General features: G+C 42.7%; 1 protein-coding gene across 1 annotated transcript; it reads right to left on the reverse strand.

Moving 5' to 3' along the window:
• Positions 1–1,267: 1,267 nt before the first annotated feature.
• Positions 1,268–24,668, reverse strand: DDX51 (DEAD-box helicase 51). The gene is made up of 15 exons (XM_018565895.1): positions 24,638–24,668; positions 21,749–22,223; positions 18,238–18,388; positions 17,979–18,124; positions 16,785–16,856; positions 16,586–16,692; positions 16,372–16,480; positions 16,141–16,283; positions 15,684–15,882; positions 15,011–15,126; positions 9,773–9,889; positions 9,340–9,441; positions 7,358–7,421; positions 3,969–4,103; positions 1,268–1,414 (listed from the first exon to the last, which is right to left on the reverse strand). The coding sequence occupies exons 1-15, from the start codon at positions 24,658–24,660 to the stop codon at positions 1,388–1,390; spliced, it is 1,986 nt and encodes a 661-aa protein (XP_018421397.1). The 5' UTR covers positions 24,661–24,668; the 3' UTR covers positions 1,268–1,387.

The following is a 24,668-nucleotide window of genomic DNA, read 5'->3' on the forward strand; positions in this document are numbered from 1 at the left end:
GCAAATACCTATACATTGGGGAGACGAAACAATCTCGCAACACAGGAAGGACTAAGCAGTCTCCCTACACCAGGGGTCTCAAACTCAATTTAGTCGGGGGCCACTGGACACATTTTTTAGTCCCGTAGGGGCCGCTACTATATACGGTACTAGTTTTAATGTATGCACATGTTACAAGCGGCAACTGTCACCCATTCAAATTTATGATCGGGTGACAGCTGCTGCATGTAAACGCCTGCACACTGCATGTAATCATATGTGAAAGGATTACATGCAGTTAGGAATCTGTCACTATCCCTGGATACACAATTGTTTATCCAGGGATAGTGATTGTTTTTGTAACTGCATGTAACCATATCACATACGATTACATGTGGTATGCAGGCGTATACATGCAGCGGCTACCACCTGATCATTAACTTGAATGGGTGACAGTTGCTGCATGATAAGGTCTAGTGCAGACCTTACTAATGATCCATTAATCGGCCACAGCTCAGAACTGACAGACTCCGACCGGAGCAGCTCTGCAACCGACAAAGATGCAGACCGTGTAGCTTCTCCTGCAAGTCGGGCACGCAGTCCGTGACCGTGTGCCCGACTTGTCAGCTGGCTACGGGCCACATAGTACTGGCTCACGGGCTGGTACTTTGAAACCCCTGCTTTACACCTTAACAAAAAGGGACATTGTTTTGAGGACAGTGAGGTGTACATTTTGGACAGAGAGGATATCGGTCAGCCACATATAATGCCATTTTAATATCTCTACCCTGGTGATTTTACAAATCCCACCTTCAGCCATATAGTGCAAACAACTGACACCATTACCAGACACCAAGGGATTGTTTTTTTTTAACTAGAACATAGCAGATTCACACATTATTTACATATCCTGTCATGTTTTTGAACAATCTACTTCTGCCTTGACACATTCCATGGCCATTGGAGTAAGGTGATCGAGTTACCTGTGTGTCTAAACCCTGGAGTATGTTGCTGACACTCAGATCTGAAGAAACTGAAGAATAAGCAATGTATTACTTTTGGCTTGAAATTCTTTTTAATAAAAAGCACCTGATGTTTTCCTTAATATGTAATCAATATCAAAAGGAAAAATATTTAAATAATTCATCAATGATAAAAGGCTTTTTATGTTTTTTGTATGTTGGTCAGTATAAGAGTGATTCACAACATGAGTTTTTTCAGCATAGCAAGTTCCTCAGGGAAAACTGGCAGTTCATCTCCCGATCGTCATGAGCATGGCCAGTGATGGTCTTTCACCTTGTGCAAAATTCTGCCCGGATTACACCTCAGTAGATGCTAGTCCAAGAAGACCAACAGTTCCAAAAACGGAACAAAATATCTTCCAACAGCAGTGAGAGGGATCCGCAACTCAACAACGTTTCTGGGCTTGTTCATCCTATGGAAGGACAACAAAAATAAACAAAGATGATGATGTTCAAAAAGACTCTAGACCTCAGTTAGAAAATCGGAACTGTCTAATCTGGTCAAACTAATCCACCAGATTATCCCTTTCATTCTACCAAAGTACAATGCCCCACCATGTATAAATTAAATATGACTGTATGTGTATAGTGTAAGCACAAAGTTACACATTTGCTAATCATATTTGTAAAGCCATGCACGCACCTAATTACCAAATACCTGGGTATGACATTATGCCATCTTACTGCAGCCCTCTGCACATTGTTAATTCTGCAACCTGCACTAATAGTTGGCCTAAATGCAAGAACTAATTATTGCCACACGGTTCACTTGCCACTTGAACAGGAACAGAGGGGAAATCTTTCATGGGGTCACCTGTTCTCATGACAACCGTCAGTTTTAATCCTCCCCTTCTGTATCCAAAATGACTGGTTTACGATATACTTTAAGGCAGCCTCTCTCAACCAGGGTATCATGGCACCCTGGGGTGCCTTTTGGTCTTGTCAGGTGAGCCTTCAAATTTCTGCTACAGGAGTGGTCTCTGGCGGCTACTAATTTGAACGGGGACACTATGTTTTAGCTTTGCCTGTGGTCCCCCCTTAAAACCTATACCAGACCCTTGTCTAGGATAAGGCTTGGTATTGATTTTGAAGGGAGGGGACCACACATTTCCACATTGTACATGGGGTGTACAAAATGAGGTGGGGTGCCTAGAGATTCTGCATACTTTTAAAAGGTGCAATGACTGAAAGAAGGTTGAGAAATTCTACTTAAAGCACATATATGTGGAGATTGATCATGTAAAGTCCTAAGTGGACTCCCCTAGACGCTAATTGCACATTATTTCACAGTAAGATACTGAGCTTTCTTGTATACGTGCATTGATTATGTGACCACTGAAGTAACTTTCTCTTCACATGACAGACCTGGTGTGTGTGTGCTGCATCTCTAACACCGAGACTCATATTTGCGGTAAACATCATATGATCTGATCACTCCCATCTGTGTTATACTCATTTCACAGGCAAGTAAAACTCCACTGACAGAAAGTCAACATGAATTTACTTCCTGGGTAAAATTAGTACTGGGTCCAGGTACTCCACTGGGAAAAACTCATAAATCCTGTAGCACTCCTTACCGGAAATCCCCCAAAAAGTAGGTGAGTGAAATGACAGCGGATGGCGCCGCACACAAAACAGCTTAAAATGTAGATGTCACCAGCATGACAGAAGCTCATAAGTCAGTGCAAATCCATTTATTAATAGATGTCACTCAGAATGACAAGCGCTTTTGGGGCCGCACAGGGTCCCCTTCATCAAGCTATATACTATAGAATGTAAGTGCTAAGGACATTAGGATTCAGGCTGGGTTCACACCATTTTTCGGACCAGATCTGGAACATAGTGCATATAAAAGGGGTGACCTTTTATCGACATATGATGTCATCATTTTATATGGTAAGATGTCCTCCCATGTGACCCCTTAATTAACCTCAATTATCCCTAATTAACTCCTTCTCCACATAGCTTAATTTTTTCAAAACTTTTCTTTTTTGTTTTCATTTGTTAATTTTTTTTAGTGTCACATTTAAAAGTGCAAAATGCTTTTTTTATTTTATTTGTTTGCAAGGGACGCACACATGGTATGCAGATCCGTTCTTTTTAAAAAAAAAATGTTTCAAGTCCTCGTTCTCTAATGGGTCCCCGCATTGCTCTCCCCCCCCCCCCCCCCACCGCACGGGTGTCTCCATCAGCTATGCAGCAGGCCATGCCCCTTCTTTCCCAAAAGGTTGATTGATGGCAGAAGGAGCCTGTGGCTCCTCTGCCCTCAGTATCCTCCCCCGAAACCATGGAGTTCAGGGAACGCAAGATCGCTTCAGGGATTGGCAGCAGTGCACAAGTCTGGAGGAACGTGGGACACTAAAGGGTGCTGGATGTTTTTTTTTACCTTAATGCAAAGGTTAGACCCTTATCAGGTTATCCTTAGCTGTCTGTGTCCTGCTGGGAAGATTTTCCAAAGTGAGAGGAGTTCCCACCAGAACATTTGTCCTCATTGGAAGGTTTACACTTTCTTCTTGCAGTCTATAATTTAGGATTTCTACTTTGTCTTGGCGATGATGGTCACCAGGGAAAAATAGAGGAGTGAATTTCCCCAATGAGGACACAGATAGCAATAAAAACGTGACAGAGGGTCTAGCCCTTCCCTACTCTATTCAAAACTAAAATAATATTACAAAGGTTTTCCCTTTACATAAACTTTCATTTTTTACTATTTGTATTCTCTCCCTAGTACAACCCATCTCCTCCAAAGTACATCCTATCCCCAGCTCAGGTGCCGCTAACAGGTGCTGTCAACATTACATACAAATATTGACAGTTCAGCAATCTTTACACAATTACAAGTATCAGCCTTCACAACAGGCAGGAGACGGAATAGCTAACATAGAAGCCTAAAAGTCTAACAGGGAGGGAATATAAATATATTTTTGTAAACACTCAGAGATATGAGGTAGGTGACCAAACCATTACCTTAACAGCCTTCTGTAGTTGAGAAAGAGCCTCTTCATATTTCTGCTCAAACTGTATCAAGTTGTCCCTATTCGCCAGTTGTTTATGTAGCTTCGGTACTCCAGCTTCTTTCAACATGTTGAAATACCTCTGCTCCTGAGAGAGTAACATGTGCAAGTGAAAATACCAGCATGATAGGGTTGCAAAATATGTTAAAGGTGTAAATGAATACAAAGTATCATAACATTATTAAAGAAAAATGAGGATAGCCAGAGAGGTTGATGGCCAGTCACGTTATGACAAAAGTCAAGAAGTGAAAGGAAAAAGGTATGTACTATTTACCATAACAAGAAGAAAAAAAAAAAAAGTGTTGACAGTGCATGTCCTCACTCCCACAAGTTCAAAAAAACAAGGTTTATAATTTAAGGACGAGCTCAATGAGATCTACCAACGAAAAAACACCTGCATTTGGGGCAGAGGGAGCATGGCGGTGCATTGAAGTGAATGGCACCGCAGCCACACCCCTCACCCGCAGGGCGATCACCCGCACCTGGAACGCAGGCAAATTAGTGCCTGCATTCCGGTCCAGTGCGATCTGCAAAAATGCTGCAAACACTATTTTTGCAGATTGCACTGGACCGGAATGTAGGCAGGCGATCGCACTGTGGGCAAGGGGCATGGGGTTGTATTGAAGTCAAATGGCACCGTAGCCATGAACGCAGGGAGTCGGCCGGCTTGCGTTCTAGAGGCGCCAGCGTCCTGTCCTCCCGCGGTGCTCGTGTGGCCGAAGTTGAACACGGGGAGAGGTGTCTTGCCCCTTACCGTCTGCGGCGTCTAACACATTCAGCCAGCAGCCACACGAGCACTGCCGGAGCATAGCCGTAGCTAGCTCCTTTTGCGCCCGAGATGTAAAACGAAATACCACCAAAAGAAAGCTCTATCTGTCCCCCAAAAATGGTATGAAATTCGTATCAGTACAGCGTTGCATGACGGAATAAACGTCAGTCAAAGTACCGCAGCGCTGAATACTGAAACACCCCGGTCTTAAAGTGGTTAATTTAATTGTTTGTTTTCCCTATTTCCCTTTTAAAATAGAAAAAGAAATTGAGGACACAAAGTGAATGGAAAGCACAGAGGCTTCCCATTCATTCAGAAACTATTTTACTATCATCCAGTTTCTGAAAGGGGAGGGGCCTCTGTACAGAGTGCTACTCCCCATTGAGTAACTCATGAATGAACAGGAAGTGATGTGAATCCCATCCTGTGCATTCATAACTGGTACTATGTGTCCCCAGTTATTTACAAACACTGGAGTCATCAGCTGATCGCTCCAGTGTTTGTCCTGCACAGAGGATTGGTACATATCACTGATTTGTACAGATCCTCTGCTGCTCAGCCACGCACACAGAGGGGCTCAACTTCTCTTCTGGATCTCCGCTGCTCACAGCCGTATGTGCGGAGCCACTGTCACAGCAGCATGTGCGGTGTGGAGAGAGAGAGAGCCGCCGGCTGTCAGATCCAGGCCGAGCGTCTCTCTCTCTCACCACTCGGCGTGCTGCTGTGATAGCGGCTCCGTCCTCCGCCCCCCACCGCAGCGCTTCGTTCACTACTCCTCGGATCGCCGCTGCATACAGATGGGGGAGAGCAGCGGGGATCCAGAGAAGTCCCACGGCAGGAGAACAGGACATCGCGATCTACCAGGGATCGCTTTGCGATCGACTGGTAGATCGCGATCGACCTAATGGGCACCCTGATCTAGAACCAATGAAAATCATACCAACATTTATACAACTTGCATAAAGCTGTTCAGCATTGCGGTCATCGGAAGCCCGCCCCGCCCGCGGGCTTGCGATTATAGCAAGTACGATCTGCCTGTCCAAGATGGCCAGATCGTACGTTTTTTACATTACCTTACAACCATCGCAAGACAAAAGTCTTGCGATGGTTGTAAGGTGTGTGGCCAGCTTTACAATCATCTCATTGTGCGATGGTTGTAAGGTCATTAAAATTTCGTACGACCTGCCCATCTTGGACAGGCAGATCGTACTTGCGATTATCGCAAGCCCTCCCCGCTGAGGGATTGCAATGCTGAGCAGGCAGTGTGCGCTTGCTCACACCGTCCCGTGCGGCTTTCGTCTTGCAATCGCGCTACCAATCCGCCGAAAATCGTTTTCTAGCGTGCTCATAAGAGGAAAGTCATGGCACACTCACAAACCAGCATGTAAAAAAACTTGTCTCACCACTGAGGTTAATAACAGAGGTTTGGATACACGTCTTCTGCAGAAAATGTGAAAGCCGCACTGCCGCGCCAAGGCACCTCTTATAGTGCGGTCCTAACTCTAAACTATGAGAGTCTCCATCTTGGAGCACATGGGGGCAGAAGATTTCAAATTGGGTGCAGGTTTGTTTGGTGACAAGTTGTTGAGTGCGTTTGTCGTTTGTTTTGCTTGACCGATTTGTTGCAGTGACGCATGGGGGTTCTCAGCTGCCATTGGGATGTGCGGGATCCCTTGTGTGTTTCTGTGCTTTTAAGGAGGTTGGCGCTTCCTCCTGACAGGCCTGCACCCAATTTGAAATCTTCTGCCCCCATGTGCTCCAAGATGGAGACTCTCATAGTTTAGAGTTAGGACCGCACTATAAGAGGTGCCTTGGCGCGGCTGTGCGGCTTTCACATTTTCTGCAGAAGACGTGTATCCAAACCTCTGTCATTATCCTTAGTGGTGAGACATGTTGTTTTACATGCTGGTTTGCGAGTGTGCCATGATGCCTTTCTACTGTTTTACTGTTCAAAGCCCATTTCGTGTGCACCTTACTGTATAACTGGTGACAAGTTGTTGAGTGCGTTTGTCGTTTGTTTTGCTCGTACAGTAAATCCGGTCGCACAGTGCCCATAAACCTGCCGATTATCGTACGATTGCGGGATCACCCATGATTATCGTATGATAATAGTATGGGCACCTTTACACTGGTAGTTCCTGAAGTGTTTTTTATTTTTAAAAACATGTATAGCAGCCACATTCCTGGGCCTTTCCTTTCTTGCTCTTATTGCCACTCTGATCTTCATTATAGTCACCTTGAAAATCTTTGTACTTCTCTGTATGCAATGCACGTGCCTTACGTCTGCTATAGATGTAATAATAGATCAAACATACATTTCATCATTGAAACAATCTTGGATCTAAAGTGATTGGCTTGTTTGAATACAATTAGATTTTCTGCCATGACCAAGTATTCCTTACTGAAGAAAATTATTATTAATTGCAACGGAATTGTTATCTGTATGGCCAGCATTATCGAGTAAGTTGAAAATAAGCTAACTCCTCGAATCTTTAAAAAAAAAAAAAAAAATGCAGAGGATTTATTTCTCAATAAATACATTGTTTATTGGTACATGAATCATAAAAGCATACCTGGATTTTCAGAAGCATTGTGAATGACAGACCCACCTTCCCGGCACGAGCTGTCCTGCCCACTCTGTGATAACAAAAACAACCCGGCTTTTACATTGGAATACACGCTCTCCATATTGGATTTCTATCTTACTACTAACATTTTCAGTAATTATTACACTGACCTTTTAACTTTCTATAAATAATACAATAAACATAAGAAACATTCACCCTTACAAATGTACATTTCTATTTTCATCATTCAAAATTTTCATTTTTATTTTCAGATGGAGTTCTCTACTAAAATGTGTGCAAATCAGGATATCAAATATGCAATGGAGGCCTCAGATTTATGGATTTAAGTATTAACCTATGCCTTACCATTACCAAAAGTAAGCGTTGGGGAAACTGAACACTTAAAAAGGAGAACTATGAGGTAAGTGAAAATCACTCATCCTCATAGTTTGAGCCGACGTGTGACAATTAAACTGTTTAATAGATCGGGGAGTGAACACATACCATCGCTCGCTCACTTCTCGATCATCTCCCTGCAGATAGTGGTGGCCGTCAGTCACGACTCCCTGCAGGGATTCCCCTCCTCCCCTCTCCCCCAGCCGTCTGAGACAGCAGTCATTCACGCAGCTGGGTGGATCTCGACAGCATTGTCGGGATCTGTCCCTGCTGCGGCAGTCTCAGTATACCGCAAACTGTAGCTCGTGATATACTGAGCTTTGGATCACAGGAGGACGCTAGTATATGTCCTCCCGTTACACTTAAGAAAATTATGGGGAAAAACACTTACCCTATAGCTCTTTTTTGTAAGTATTTAATATACAATACGTGTGTGTGTGTGTGTGTATTTATTATTTAAGCAAGTGTGCTGTTCTAGAATAGGGGGGAACTGTTTAAGAAAAAAAATAATAATGGAGATTAACTTCATGTGGTTGCAAAGGACCTCCACATTATTTGTACAAAAGTAAAGTAAATACAAGTATCGTGTGCTTGGAATTCTAATACTGTGGAGCAGGAGGTCTATCAGTGGGGCTAGCTGTAACTTGCAATTCTATATAGACAGAATAGAGAGTTATCAGGTATTGCTGTAAACATCTGCATTCCGTCTATAGTAAAGTTAAAGCGCTGTGCTCGGATTCTGATGATTAAGTAAAAACAACTAGGGGTGCTGCCCCACTTCAGCCGGGAGAAACTGTAAAACTGGAATACAAAAAAGGACAGAAGGGCGCCCAACCTAGTGCAGATTATTTTTTATTTTAAAAGACACAAAGATAAAATTGCAATGGTACTCACAATGGAGGTTCATAAAACAGCTTGTGTGGATGTTTTGGAAGAAACAGCAGTTGAGACTGCAATCTGCCTGTGTGCCACTGTAGTGTGGCGGCGTTGACGCGTTTCCGGGGTCAAGCCCCCTTCCTCAGAACGTGACCTCACATTGCAATTTTATCTTTGTGTCTTTTAAAATAAAAAATAATCTGCACTAGGTTGGGCGCCCTTCTGTCCTTTTTTGTATCTGCATTCCATCTATTTTATGTGTGGCAGTGGAGTATAAAGTGGCCTTAAAGTACAGAGACGTTGTACCTAAAATCTACAGTTTGTATTAGTCACCTCCTCAAAATACCTTTGCTAAGGGTGCGCGGATTAGACAGCAGACTGGCATGGGGCAGCATTCCACTCTAAGCCCGAGAATGCAATCACTACTGAAAACACTAGGGGATCTTATAAGGGAATATATTACGGTTTTACAGGTATGGGCACCAACACAAGCATACAGCAAATCAATGCAAAAGCAGCAATCCCTCTACTTCTTACTTCATACATAGATAACGTGATAAATTAATTTACCCCGATCACAACACTTTTTTTTTTTTTTTACACACTCTATAGGACATAAGGATTGATATAGAGAGCTGTAATAAAAATGATGGGTAGATAGAGGTAATATATAAGAAGCCATGTCAAATTCTACATGTGCTAAAAAGCAGACACACCTGTGAATGTATGTTCGGATGTACTGAGGAGCGTCATAGTTTATCACACACTTCACGCCTTTAATGTCTATTCCTCTGGCTGTAGCATCTGTACTTATTAACCTGTACAAGACAATGAAAAAATGGACAGATGTCAAAAACAACACTGTACAAGCAGAAAAGGTGGCAAAGTATTAAAAAACAATTGCTAGGTACATTATCAACCTATATGGAAAATCAATATATGTTTTAAGCAGAATTCATTTTTCTAAACAATGATAATTTGCAAACCAGAAAAAAAGCACAACAAACACTCATATGTAGATTGACACAAATACGAATTAAGTATGGTACAGATGGACATGAGAATGATGAAATGTGCTGCAATCTATTACTTGTAACTAACGTCACAGGAAAAAAAAAAGCTAAGCTTTGGCACATAATTGAAACTCACAGCTGTAGCTTCCCCTGTTCAAACTCCTTCAGGGTCTTCTTCCTCTCTCCAGGACTGAGACGTGAGGAAAATTCAGCCACGGTAGTCCCTCCAAAGAGCTTTATAAGAAGGTAGAGGCTGTGAAACAGAATAAAGCATCAATCAATCCAGTGACAGATAGTTACGTTACCACTACATCATATAAACAACATATTCATTAGCAGAACAGATGAAATATAGATTATCCAGACCCAGATGAGTGGACGTCGCCAGACAAGACTCTTGGGGAGACGACCCTGGGGCTAGGAGGTTGTCGGCCGTCAGGCACGTTCCCAGGTAGACGGCGGCTCGTTGAACTTCGCCCCACACCGAGGGCGGAGGGGGACAAATAAACTGCTCGTGAGCAGAGAAGGAAGGACCGGGCAACCGCCGGTGGTACAGAAGCCGGGGGCTCGATTTTGACGGCCGCCCAGACACGGGTGTCTGGGCGGCCGGTTGACCGGAGCCCGCGGCCACGCCACGGCCACGACACACAGTGAAGCCAGCGCTGTGACAGCGCTCCCCCAGGCTCCAGGCCACCCCAGGCAGCAAGACCACAAGTGTCCCTCAGCAAGGGAAAACAAGGGGCAAGAAGGAGGAAGGGGGGGGACGACAAAGGAGGCCCACAGACCCCCACACACGGCAACACAACCAAACAGAAGGGCAGGCAGCCCCTGAAGTCCTCCCGCACAGTCCCTGCCCCACATACATACCACCATGCTGGGGAACGCGCACCGTCCTCGCACCACAGCCACCGCCAGCACCCGATACGTCGGGCCAAATCCACGCGGCGCAAAGAGGTAAGGACGAGCAGGGACAGCGGGTAGAACGCCCCCGACCGCGGTGTCACCAGCCTGTACGGAGTGCTGTGACCGGTCGGGCGAGCCCCCCGGTCATATGCAATTCCATTGGGACAAGCCCACAGGCCACTCCGTCGAGACAGAGTTGTCGCAGCCGACCCACCGTAGCAGAGTCTGCATGCGCTCGCCGGCCGCCCAGGGGAGACTACAAGGATCTACCACATCCAGCCTGTCGCCCTGGCAGCACTTGCTAGAAGAATCAGCGAAAAAACAGGAAGAAAGTCAGGTAAGAATACCAGAGAAAAAATTCTTAGCTCCTTACTCCTGACGCTAGGCAAAAAACTGGAGACTTGTCAGCAGGTGGGGGGTTTGGCCACCAGCAGGGGCCGCCCCTAGGCTGTAATTGGTCTTTAGTTTTGTGCCTAGCGTCCTTCTCCTGCAGGTGGCGATATTACCCTACAGTACATGATCCTAGATCTGTTCCCTGTGTCCTTCAATGAACGGAAGAGAAAACAATATTATCAGATGGATACCTACATTTGAAACTTAGTATTAATAGGCTTATTCAATAATCAAGGACTGAATATAGTGCATTAAAACCAATCTGATTTTAGCTTACTCAAGAGAAATCAGAGAACAGCACTGATCGATACCTTATAAAACAATCCTACTTAAACTGAACTTCACCCCAAAAAAAGGTAAATCATTTTGGCTTAAAAAAGTGACATTAAACCCTCAGATTTTTTAACATGAAACAATACTGTAATGTGCGCCTTACTGTAATCCATGGTTGTTTCCCTTCTCTTTGCTGCTCTTCCTTTGAAATCTGTATCTCTTCTCATGCTGGGCAGAACTTCTGTTTTGCAGCAGACTGCCTTGTCTGAGGAATGGATACATGGTGTCTGTGTGTAGGTTCACAACCTGAGCCAGCACTACAGGAAGAGGCACTCAGCTGCAAAGGGAAGTTCTCCCCAAGCATGAGAAGAGATAAGGATTTAAAAGGAAGAGCAGCAAAGAGAAGGGAAACTACCATGGATTACAGTAAGGCACACATTACAGTATTGGTTTATGTTAAAAAATCTGAGGGTTAAATGTCACTTTAAATGATTCAGGACTGCCATACCTGAAAGCAGCAGCCGTGATCTTAGTACCATTTCAAAAAGTCGGCGATTGCTGTTACATACAAGTGAACTGGCAGCTATAGAGCTGCCCAATCACTGGTACGGTGGTGGGGAGTGTGCTATCCTGGGCTCCGCTGTCCCCATATGGGCCCGGTACCAGCATGACGGGTCTCTGCACTGAGATCGAAGGGGGATCAGCACACTTCCATCAGATGATCTGCTCTCTGATCACTGAACCTGGAAACAATGAGGGGAATTTATCATAACTGGAGCAGACAAAATTTGGGGCAACTGTGTTGCTTCTCTGTTTCACGGCTCCAGTTTTGAAAAATTCCCCTCAATGTGTATTACATCACTTCCGGTTTCAGTGCGTGTCATTTCTCTGGGAGCTGTAAACGGAGAAGAAGCTGATGAAGCAGATCTCTGCTTCTTCAGGTTCTTTGGGGTCCATATGTGATATTAGGGGTCCCTGATGTCTCCATTAAGAGGACCTGTCACATCCTCTTTGCTATTAAATAGGTGGCTTGTTAGCCATCCATGTGATGGCAACAAAGCGTAAAAAAAAATTTAAAAATGAAAAAGTCACATTTAAAAGAATTAAAAAAACAAACAAAAACGAAATAAGAAAAAAGGTCCCCTGCCCTCATGTACATACAAACGCAAACACGCATCAGGTGCGCCTATGTGCGAAAGCGACAATTGTGCCACACGATAAATATCACCACGAATGTCAGCATGAGAGCAATAATTCTAGGGCCATCAATCCCTGTTAACACTAAATTGATGAGCAGGAAAAAGTTTTAAGGCATAGCCTATGGGAAATTTTGGGTATGGTAGTGTTTTGCGATTTCACAGGTACATGTAATTGTAAGGCTTGACTTGTTTGGTATCTATTTACCCGACATGACCCCATTTTCTGTTTCTGTGTACTAAAATAATTTTAGTGTATTTTATCCTATAAATAATGGTTTGATAAACATTCGTGCAAATACTGTGCAACATAAAAAATTGCAACTAGCATTTCTCATTCTACAGGGCCTCTGCTTTCAGAAAATATATAATTGTTTGGGGGTATTAAGCTGTTTTTTGTGCAAAAATTAAGAAATTGCTCCAGACAGCAAGTAGTTAAAGCGTATCTAAACTTAAAAATAAAAACTTAAATTGGATTTATGCTGCATTATTGTTCTCGGTTTCAATAAAATAACGTACTTGGTTCTAGTGAATGCTATTTCCTACTAGCGTTGTCAGACCCCGCATCTCTTTATGTGCTGACTGCGTATGCTCAAAGAAGCTGGGAAGGGTGAATGATGTAATTTTGCTGCCAGCTGGTGTTAACCTGGAGGCCCACATCACTTCTGACAGGGACGAGGTTGCTGCTTGGTTACATGGCCAGCTTACGCACAGTATTACGATATGCAGGTGAATTGGAAGGTGAACAAACTTAAAAATCATATTAATCTAACTAGATTTGTTATTTTAATCATTGTAATCCGCTTCAAAATCAATTAACTGCCAGTGGACTCTCTGTTGTATAAGGATTTACAACTATAATATATTGCCACTTAGCCTTAGATATCGTGGCTGCATTCGTTTTTCTTTTTCAGGATTTATTTCCCTTTATTTTCATCTGGTGATCCTGCAAGTAACACACCTTGTCCCTGTGTGAAAACGCTCACTTACACCACTGTATCTACGGAGGAAGCCATGAGAGTCATCCAGGTTGGACTTCAAACATGTCTACCTCTGTTCAACACTACTACATGGGTGTGGGGGGGAGGAGTAAATTACGCAAGGCTAATAACATCGATTGTACATTTAGTTCAGCTTACAAGGACACTGCATTTCTAGCAAGATCAACAGCTATATTCTTTGCTAGGTGAAAAAGTATTTAGCCTAAAAATGAAAACAAATGCAGCCACCACAACAAGGGAATGGTAATCTAATAAATACCTGGTGATCCTGCCAGTCAAATGGCCTTGCTCTTACAGGGTGACAACGCTAAATGCCCAGCAGTGAATTCAGTGCAGCATTGGCACTCTGTACAGCCACTGTAGCTGCTAGATAGGGAGGCTGTGTCCTCATGAAGGTGAAGGAGGGTTATCAGCATTGTTTCCTTCACTTTAACGACAGCCAGAGTAGGACATATGGAGGTCTGCACAAACAGGGAAATGTGCAAAGGACAAATATTGTTTCACAATAGAGGGACTTTAGGCCCCATTCACACCAGGGTGGATGCGTTTTAGCTCGGTCGCCGTACAAATTTTAAAAGGGCGGTTTGGGGTGTTTTTAATCTGGTTTCAATGCTCAAACGCATTTTAAAACGCCCAAAACGCACAGATAATTTCCATTCAAATGTGTATGGAATCCGCGCTGATCAGCGCAGAGAAAAAGGCTCAGGGAGCATTTCAGGCGGCAGGTGGTTCGGATCCTGCGGTGCCACACAATCGCATGAACGGTCCCCATAGGAATGTGTGGGATTGTTTATGTCGGCGATTCAGCAGACAAATCCGCGTGACCGAACCGCCCTGGTGTGACTGAGGCCTTAAAGTGATTTACTTTGTTCAAAGAAAACATAAGTAACAGTTTCACTAAATAGCAAGCAGAGTAAGCATCCTGTGCTGATTTTTAGCTGCTGCCTCTGACTATTGGGGAACTTTGCTGCCTCCCACAATAAATCACTCAGTGTCAGGCCCAAGCAAAGGGGGCATGTAATGTGGGTTATGGCAGCAAAATAGGTGGGTAGATGAGCACTGAGAAGTTTAAACTTTGCTTACTCTACCTGCTATGAAGTTAACGTGCCACTATGCCTACAAATCCAGGCAGCCAAAAAAAAAAAAAAGAGAACCATTTTAGTTACAGGTTCAGTAAAAAATAACTGAATGCATTTTTAAACACAGCTAATATAAGTACCTGAATCTACTTGCAGATTAGCTTTCTGTAAAGCACAGGATGACCAGAATACAATGAATCTTACATTGAGTGTTTTTCTGAAAAATAATAGCAGAGAAAGACTTCTGCTTTCAGCTGCATCCAAGTGAGGTCACCAACACAGTCGTGGTGTCCAGCACCTGTCTTACTTGCCAAAAGATTTGTGATTTACAAGGTCAGCTAAACAGAATGCCAAGGTGAGAGGTTTACACAAACATTTATTTATTTTAACTGTGTATTTAGCCTTTTTGGAGTTCAGCTTAAACAATTGCTGCCAATGCAAGCATAGATTCCAATTGAAATGTTCCAAGCAGTTCTCCCAAACATCATTTGACAATCTATATATCTTAGAATCAGATAAAGTGACTTACCGGTGGGAAGACTCTCTAGAGTTGGTGAAGCAGAGCACACGGGAGAAGCGCAGGGTGAGTAAAAAGTGTAGGAGTATTAGAGGCTTGGTGTTCAGATTGCAGGGAATGTAATAATGCTGAAGAAGACCAGAAACACTTATTTGTTATATATTACTGTATACACCAGGCAAGTCAGAAAAACAGTTCAAATACTCTGCTGCAAGAAATGTGTGTTCACACAAGTACACATCTCCTACTGATAACAACAAACAGATCTGCCTTTGTTCATTCATCCAAAATGCTGCACTGATGGCATCTGCCACAACTTTCATCTCTGGTGTGGTTGACATTTCAGTGTTGTACACATGCTGTGATGAGACCATCCCCATTGCCATCACTTGGGCGTAAACTCATTCATAGCAGGATTATTGCAAGTGATTAATGAACTGGTTATTAAGCCAAAATATTTTCTAAATGTATTCCGTTTTAGATAGGACAGTGCAAAGACAACTGCTAGTGTGCAAAGTGTAGCAACCAAACAGATTTCACATTACTGTTCAAACGAGTTAAGGAATTCTGTAGAGTTGCTCTGAGCTACAATACAAAACCGCTGCTCTTTACATTACATTACTGAGTAAGTACAGTCATTCTGTATGTACTTGGGTAATTTTCAAGAAACCTTTGAACTGCTCACCGTTAGGCCCTCTGGAAGAGAGAAGTTTCCAGAAGAGAGAGGCTCATCTGAGTCTTTAGCAGACCCCTTGCGTGGCTGTTGGTGGATGGAAGAGAAGAGACGAGGCTGGTACAGGCCTAGCTGCTGAAGCTTCTCTGGATTGTGAGTCAATGTGGCAGAGAAGAGAAGTTTCTGCAAGGGGATCTGACACTGGCTAGAACTGTAGAATAAAAGTAACAGGGACATGGACACAGAGTCCTATATAAAAATGTTAAAATATTAATTTACTAAAATGTAGAAATAGAAGCAGCATAACAACATTTGGACATCAAGGAAGTGAATGGTCAAAATAACTGAAAATAGACAGCTCACAAATCCAGCTTTCACAGCACACCCCTTGCTCTTCTGGATTATTTATATAACTCTATTGAGGACCCAGCACAGGGACAGTGAAAGTCATTTACATCTAGCTACTTACTTTGCAATGGTGGTCACTGCAGGATCCCTTCTGGCAAAAAGCATTGACTGAGTATCTGAATTCACTTTAAACACTGCCTTAATAACATGAGGTAACCAGTCCTGATTCATAGAATCAATCATACGATCTGCTTCATCAATAACCTGCAAGAGAAATAGGACAACCCATAACTCAAAAGGCACGAAAACATATTACCCAAGGAGGTAATGAAATAGTACAGTCTAGTTTTACCAAGAAGCGCAGATGCCTGAGAGTGAATCCCTCTGTCTGCTGAATGTGATCAACAAGCCTTCCTGGTGTGCACACAAGTATGTCGGCCAAACTGCAGAACCCGGACAACCTGTGAGCAAACAATATCCCCAAAAAAGTGAAAAACATCAAAATTGGAATAGCAAGGCACAGAGAATTAAAATATGAAGTGATCCTCCTACAACTAAAAACTCACTTTTTAACTACCAAAGACTCCTGCTCTTTAGCAAATGATTTATGACCTGCTACCAAGACAACTTTCAGTCCAGTACCGTCCACATAAATGTTAAACACCTTGCACACCTGACAGGAGAAGAAGAAACCGATATCATTATAAGGAGTGAGAGGAGAGTGATTACTGATATCAATAGTATGTCTACACACATGCCATTTACCTGTTGTGCCAACTCCTTGGTGGGCAACACGACCAGTACTCGAACCTCACATACAACACGCTGCAGTAAAGCCTGTGGACCAACATATACAGGTATTATAACCCTTTTATTAATGAAGCACCAATAAACAATATGATAGTATTTATGCAAAAACAAAAACCCCAAGATCATACATACAATTTGGAATGACATATTTACATGAGACGGATATATTCGGTCATTACATACACAGGTTCTGCTACTTTCTTTAAAGTGTTGTGCTTCACGGTTTCTTTCTACAGTGCAAGTCCATGAATGAGTGGCTAATATCTTCTCTAACCAGTTGTTAAGCAAGGAGATTGGATGAGACCAAGAAAAAAAAAAAATCTCACTCTAGAGGCTAAAGTGTATGTAAACCCTAACAGTTATCCTTCTCTTGGTCTGCTAAATATACCACTGAAAGTGGTCAATAGAGCCGACTTGTGACACATCGACTCTAATTATGGGGAAGAATGTATTTCAATCTCCCCATAATTCTCCTTACTTTTCGTTAAAAAAAACTTTTAACAAACTTTTCGTTAAGAAAACCTTACTTTTCGTTATTTCTATTTTTTTTACTATAAATATTTAAACTTTTTGTATCTATATATATTTTATTTATAGTAAAACTTTTTGTTTACAAATTTCTTTTATTATTGCCTTTGGATTTGTGGTCTGTTCTGAATGTTTAACATGCACACAAAGCAAGCTTCTCTGATAAACAAGATGAAAACACAATCTGCTGTTTAATTCCCTATGGAGAAAGATCATACAGAGAATGTATTTTCTGCTCCAGCCTAGTAAGACTGACAATAAATTATCATCTATCACTCACTATACCATGGAACAGAGGTTCAGGTTCCCAAATTTTCCCTATTTAAATAAAACAAGGGCTAAAAAATTCCGCTTGATAAATACATTTAAATAAATAATGACATTATTACATAACTTATTTTCACTCTTCTACGAAACATTTTTTTATTTTAAATGACACTGGTGAAAACTGGAAAAAAAGCACTTTTAAAAAAGGTCTTTTTTTTTTCTACAGACTACATAGAAAATAAAATAACCCCTGCAGGACAGTCATTTGCTGCAGGTCCCAGTACTGTAAAGGGAAGGTGAGAAGATAAATAGTAATTAGGAGAAAGTTCCTGTATTCGATTTCAGCAAGCTCACCTGTACAATGGGAAGGACAAAAGCCAGAGTCTTTCCACTGCCAGTGGGTGCGGACACACAAATGTCACTGGGGCGGTACCCTCCTCTGCCCAGAAGAAATCCATGAGCGCAGCTCTCCAGTATAGCTGGTATAACCTCAGCTTGGACTGAATCAGGAGAAAACCCAAAAATCTGAGCTTTAGAATCAAAGGTGGAACATGATAATCTCTAACAGAGTAAACATAGAATATAAATAATAGAGGTCTAAATTATAACCTACCTGGAAAAAATGATTGCACCTTGTTGGCTTCCAGTTTCTTTGCAAGTCTGGGATGCAAACCAGGGACATCATAAATGGACACCAGATTCTGCTTAATATCCCTGTGAACAACAGAAGGCTTTGCCAACCATTGTGGTAGAACTGGCATTACCTGCACAAAGAATAAATACATGTTGATTTACTTTTTTATGATCTCTAGCCCACTTCCAAAGCTAACTTCTTATTTTCTGTTTGTGAGAAGTGTCTTTCTTTCCAGTCATCTCGATAAACAACACTGTAACATTTAACTTGGTGCATAACATACAGTAATATGTGAATCAGAGAAAAATGTACCACGCACCAAATTCTAGAACAATGCAGGAAAACATCAATATTTGTGAACATTAGTCACAATTTTGTAAATGAGGACACTGTAATGACGGCTCTTTGTATGTAGATAACATGATCAACAAATGGGTGCTTAGGGTTATAATGTCTTTATCAGTTTATATTCCAATTAAAAGACCAGGAAAACGTGCACAGTAAGAGACTTGTTGGTGGTGTGACAAAACCGGGCGGGTACATTTATTTTCTGCTCTCGTATTTTCTAATAGAGGGCGAATACAATAATTGACTGAGGTTTTAACACCTTCCCTCTATCCAAATTAATTTAAAACGGTCAAATGAGACCAAAAATTAAAAGGGTATCATACACCACTTCCATATAATTTCTTTCCCCACCACACTACTGATGTAGAGACAGGCACAGATTTTGTGTTAAAGGAGAACTATGGGGTTAGGGCTTTTCCCCATAGTTCTCCTAAGGGTAACTGGAGGACACAAACTAGCGTCCTCCCATCACCCTAATCTCAGTATATCGCGAGCTACAGCTCGCAGTATACTGAGACGCCGCAGCTGAAACGGATCCCGACAATATGTCTGGATACGCCGAGCTGCTTAAGTGACAGCTGGCTCTGCCTATCTAGAGGCAGAGCCAGCTGTACCCGCCCCCTCCCCTGTCCATTCCGCCAGTCAGAGCTGGAGGTTCAGAGTGTGGAGGGGGGAATCCAGTCCCTGCCCAGTCACGGCTCAGTGACTTGACAAGATCGAGAAGTGAGCGAACGCCGGTATGTTTACGCTCACTTCCCGATCTCCTGAGCCGACCTGTGACAGTTTCATTGTCACAGGTCGGCTAGAACTATGAGGATGAGTGAAAAGCACTCACCTCATAGTTCTCCTTTAAGACCCTCCTAGGCATAAGTGTTTCCAGATGTGCCTTTTCAACTAGGCTCTACCTTTGTGACGCTGTTACATTTCCTTTCCCTCCTTTAACCATGTGAGCAAACGTACTATAGAGCACCTCCCTCCTGAGGAAGCCCCTTTGTGGGTGCAAAACACGTAGAGAATGAGACCACGATGTACCACTGATTGTTGAAAATACAAGTATAATCATATTTGAATCACGGTTGTGACCTGAGAATTATTTTCATATGAACTTTATTATTGGTACGGTTAATAGCTTAAGGGTCTCAAGGAGAGTGCTTGACCATATTTGAGGGATTGTTTTTAACTTGTTCTTATTTGTTCTATATCATTTTATGTATATTAAAAGTTTTGTTATTATTATTAGAGATGCACAGATACTAGTATCGGTGCTGATACGAGTACTTACCCAAATGCTCTGATACTTACCCCCGATACCGGAACTTCTGGTCAGAGGTAGATTTCCTCTGACCGGCAGTGTCGTGAGGGAACATGAAGTCAGCTTCCCGGCCAATCAGGAAGCCAGGCAGCAAGCAATGACTCACCACCCGGCTTCCTGATTGGCCGGGAAGTTGGCTCCATGCTGATTGGCTCAGCCAATCAGCACGGAGCTGGCTTCCCAGGCAATCAAGAAGCTGAGCAGCAGGTAATGACATGCTGCTTGGCTTCCTGATTTCCCAGGAAGCCGGCTCCATGCTAGCGGAAGTATCGGTATCAGCGGGTACCAAAAGATAAATATCAGTACTCGTATTCAATACCGAAAAACCGGTATCGGTGCATCCCTAATTATTATACAGGATTTATATAGCGCCAACAGTTTGCGCAGCGCTTTACAATATAGGGAAGACATTACAGTCACAATACAATTCAAGACAAGATGGTAAGGAGGGCCCTGCCCGTGAGGGCTTACAATCTAAAAGGGAGGGACAAGTGATACATGAGGAGGTAGCTGTGTTGGGATGAATTGTTTGAGAAAGTGATGGTTCAGTGGTTAGTTTGAGGTGGGATAGGCTTCCCTGAAGAGCAGTCAGAGTGGGCGATAGATGGACAGGTTGGGGTAAGGCATTCCAGAGGATGGGAGAGAGAGAGAGAGAGACTCTACAGAAGTCCTGGAGGTGAGCATGGGAGGAGTTGACAGGGGAGCTAGAGAGCAGAAGGTCTTTGGAAGAGCGGAGGGGACAGTTAGGGTGATACTTTGAGACAAGGTTTGGGATATATCTGGGGGCAGAGTTGTGGATGGCTTTGTAAGTGGTTGTTAATATCTTGAATTTTGTCCTTTGGGAAGCCAATGCAGGGATTGGCAGAGAGGGGTTGCAGACACTGCGGCTGGTTAGGTGAATGAGTCTAGCAGCAGCATTCATGATAGACAGAAGGAGGGATAGCCTGTGTAGAGGTAAGCTAATGAGGAGGGAGTTGCAATAGTCAAGACAAGAGATAATGAGTGGATGAGTAATTTTGCGGTTTCTTTGGTGAGGAAGGATCATATTTTGGAGATGTGACGAGGGTGAAGACGGCAGGATTTGGATAGCGATTGGATGTGGGGCAGAAAGGTGAGGTTCGAGTCAAGTGAGGTTCCTAGCACCTTGGTGAGGTTCCTAGCACCTTGGCATGGGGGAAGGAATTCTTTATTATATAAAAATTGTACGCAAGTGGTGTTTGAAGCCTTTAAAACCCCAATTTGTGGTCTTATTTTACTGTATATGCTGTGCAGGTGTGGTGGCTATAGTCCTTAGTATCTATAGTGCTTCCCTTACTGTGGAACAGTCCAGCACTGAGATGTACTTGCACTGAAGCCTAGACACTGAAGTTAGACAGAAAGTTAGTAAACTTAAACTAGGAGGCTTAAACTAGGAGGCTTTTGACAGAAAACACAGCTGACAAAAAATGGACACATTCACAGAGAGGTCACATACCAGTCAGTCCCAACTAGGAATCAAATGGCCCTTTTAAGCACAGAGGGGAAATGGGGTTTTAATGAGAACAAGGTAGACCCCCAAAAATGCAGTAGGGCTGCAGATAACTATTTTAATAATCGATTAATTGCCCGATTATTTTTTCAATCAATTGGTTGTATTAAAAAAAAATATATATATATTTTCTCTCTCTCCAACCAACTAATCGGTAATGAGAATAGTTGACAACTATTCTCATAATCGATTTAATTGATTAGTTGTTGCAGCCCTAAAATGCAGTCATTGGCTATTTAGCATCTGGGATTTTCCCCAACAAATATTACAAAGCATGTAATTAGTACACACAGCACCCTCACCTTCTGAATAGGTTTAACTTCAAAGCCACCTAGTAGGAGAGAGTTTGGACCCGAATAGCTATCATGAGCAGAATGTTTCTCTTCCACCGTTGCACCTTCTTTCTGTTCTTCTGGGACATTACTCTTTTGTTTGTCTTTAGGAATTTTCTTCTTGCGCTGTTTTTTCACCTTTAATTCCGCAGTATCTTCATCTTCTTTCGTCTCAGTATCACTTGTGGATTTTTTCACCTCAGCTGCTGTGTTTTCAGGCAGACTTTTCTTTCGCTTTTTCGCTTTCCTCTTTATTTCAGGTTCCTCCTCCTGGTCCCTGATCTCGGAATTATCTTCTTCCCCTTCATTGCTTGACTTAACACCTTCCTTCACTCCTTTCTCCTTATCCTGAATCTTTGATTGGCGATCCTTGGCTTGTTGGTGCAGCTTCGCCAGCAAAGCTTTGGATCGATCTTCAGATGAATCCACCTCATCTCCAAGGTACCTGCAGTTTGACAATATATTATATATATTTGGGTACAGAAAACAATTATCCAACAATAAAATGCTGCTGGAATACTTTGTGTGTATGTGTGTAATATATAATGTCAAAAAAGACAAAAACGCAGTATTGCAGTGTGCAATGATACCTTTTTTATTGGACTAACAAAATATATAAAAGACAAGCTTTCGAGAGTGAACCTCTCTTCTTCAGGTCAGAAGCAATACTGATTAACATGACAGTTTGTCAGTTTAGACAGGAGAAAGCTTTAGACTGGAGTTCAGCTTTCTTCTGTCTAAACTGACAAACTGTCATGTTGATCAGTATTGCTTCTGACCTGAAGAAGAGAGGTTCACTCTCGAAAGCTTGTCTTTTATATATTTTGTTAGTCCAAATGAAACGCAAAAATTATAATAAGGAATACAATGACAAACTAATAATATTTCAATAGCCTTTGCAACAAATGGTAGACAACACAGAGCCCACGCAAACTGAACCTAAAAGCTTGATCAGTATAGTCTAGCTGACAAAACAGTATATCAAATATGTCTACAGGCACATAAAACAGTGAGCAGAACATATGACCACCACACAATCATTCTGTAGAACACTGGACTCATCTTGAAAGAAAAAAGGTGATCAGTTCCCTGCCAGAGATCAGTCCATCAGTGGGTGACCCATTAACATACCATCATGTCTGGGTGAAGTGATTATAATGTTATGTCTGGGGATACCGTAAAACCTTGGTACCCAAAAGTGGGTCACGGCCCTGTGTTCAGTGGGTCACCGCATGCCTTCCACTTTTCTAGATGAGAGGCTCCTCAGCCTCCCCCTAGCCCAGCACTGTCAGTTCTCATGCCAAGCAGCCTTTAAAAATATGCTGCATGTTGCCGAGTGTCAGCTTGAGATGGGATGGGGCTGTGGCTGCGAGGGAGCTCCATCCATATGTGCATTGCTTACAGCTCCCTCACGTGTCCTATAGAGGTGCCTGGACCAGAGTGACATCACCTTCTTGCTCTCGACACCTCTACAGGGCGCACAAGGGAGCTTTATAAGCATTGCACATATGGATGGAGCTCTGTCACAGCACAGCAGCCCAGCACTGGACCCCAGGCTGAGGATCCACTCCAGTTCTCGTAAGGTAAGGAGACTGGGTGGATCTTAAAAAGATTTTTGGAGTGTGTGTGACTGTGTCTGTGGTTGTGTATGTATGTCAGTGTTTTTGAGGGCCCATTCACACTAGTACAGTGCATTAATCACATAGTACCATGCGATTACTGCACTGTACCACGCAATCGCACCTACTGTGCATTCTGGTGTGGGAGGTGTGTTGCATTGTCATTCATTTGAATTGTACCCCAAACGCACCTCCCGCCCACAGTTCGTGCGCGCGGTACCCTGATGCCGTGCGTTCCATTGCAGCGCAACTTGGGTCCCGACTTAAAGAACAAGCACAAATGTGGGTCCTGAGGTTACACAGGTTGAGAACCACTGCCGTAAAGCAAACCAATTGTTACTAATAACACAATAAACTGTCATGAAGTGTTGTTAGTGGAGCATAGTTGAATAGTTACAAATCTCCAAAGGGCATCTAGAGCCCCCCAAAGCCTGCAATGATTTTCAAAAGGTTTTTGGATTTCCAGCCACTAAGGCGCATTTGCACTAAGGAGGGGTTTGCCATTGTACTGTGGTAAGTTTAACCTTATGCAAGTAAAAACTAAAGGAAATCTTTCCTAAGAGAAATAAAGTGGGTGACATAGCTGACTTTCTTCTGCAAATTCTAATTGTCTTCGTATTATCCCGATTCATTGGCTTTAAAAAGGAATAACTGACCCACAACAAGTATGCATGTCAGGAAAAAGTATAACCAAGTCTTTAAATATTTGAAGTCAATTATCAAAACTGCAATGAAACAAGAGGGGGCTCAGCAAGACAGCCAGGCAAGTAGCATTTCCAGAATGAGACGTTTACAAAGCAGACTTTGTTTCTCTGAAGAAAGGTTTACTTTAATATGAACCCCTATCCACAGAAGCATATACTCATATAGGGTAAACTAGGACTCATGGGGGGAATTTATGAAAACTGGAGCAGTTTCCCATAGTAACCAATCAGCTTCTCTCAAGTCAAGCTTTGAAAATGAGAGAGAGAAGCTGATTGGTTGCCATGAGCAACTGCTTGAGATTCTGCATACTCCAGTTTTCATAAATGTCCTCCACAGACTATGCAGGACTTTTGCTACCAGTCTGGGAGGAAGGGAAGTTAGTATGTGCTCCTGGGGTGGTCTGTTATTTAAAATTAAAAAAAAAAAGAACGTGTTCCAGTTAGTAAATGCTTATATAAGTTTGCCTCACTGTGTTCGTGATACTATATGTGTAATAAAGATGCTAGTGCGGATACAGGGAAGAAACACACATTACCTGTTAATGATAAACAGTGACATCCCGACTC

Source organism: Nanorana parkeri, unplaced genomic scaffold, assembly GCF_000935625.1.
Source record: "Nanorana parkeri isolate BGI_ZX_2015 unplaced genomic scaffold, ASM93562v1 scaffold899, whole genome shotgun sequence".
Classification (NCBI taxonomy): Eukaryota; Metazoa; Chordata; class Amphibia; order Anura; family Dicroglossidae; genus Nanorana; species Nanorana parkeri.

What these genes read in the sequence shown, in the direction of transcription:
- DDX51 (XM_018565895.1), bottom strand. Translation starts at nt 24,660, where the DNA reads ATGTCACTGTTTATCATTAACAG. An exon ending in TCACTGTTTATCATTAACAG is followed by an intron (nt 22,224 to 24,637) that starts GTAATGTGTGTT and finishes GTCAAACTGCAG; the next exon opens with GTACCTTGGAGATGAGGTGG. An exon ending in GAACAGGGGAAGCTACAGCT is followed by an intron (nt 9,442 to 9,772) that starts GTGAGTTTCAAT and finishes TGTCTTGTACAG; the next exon opens with GTTAATAAGTACAGATGCTA.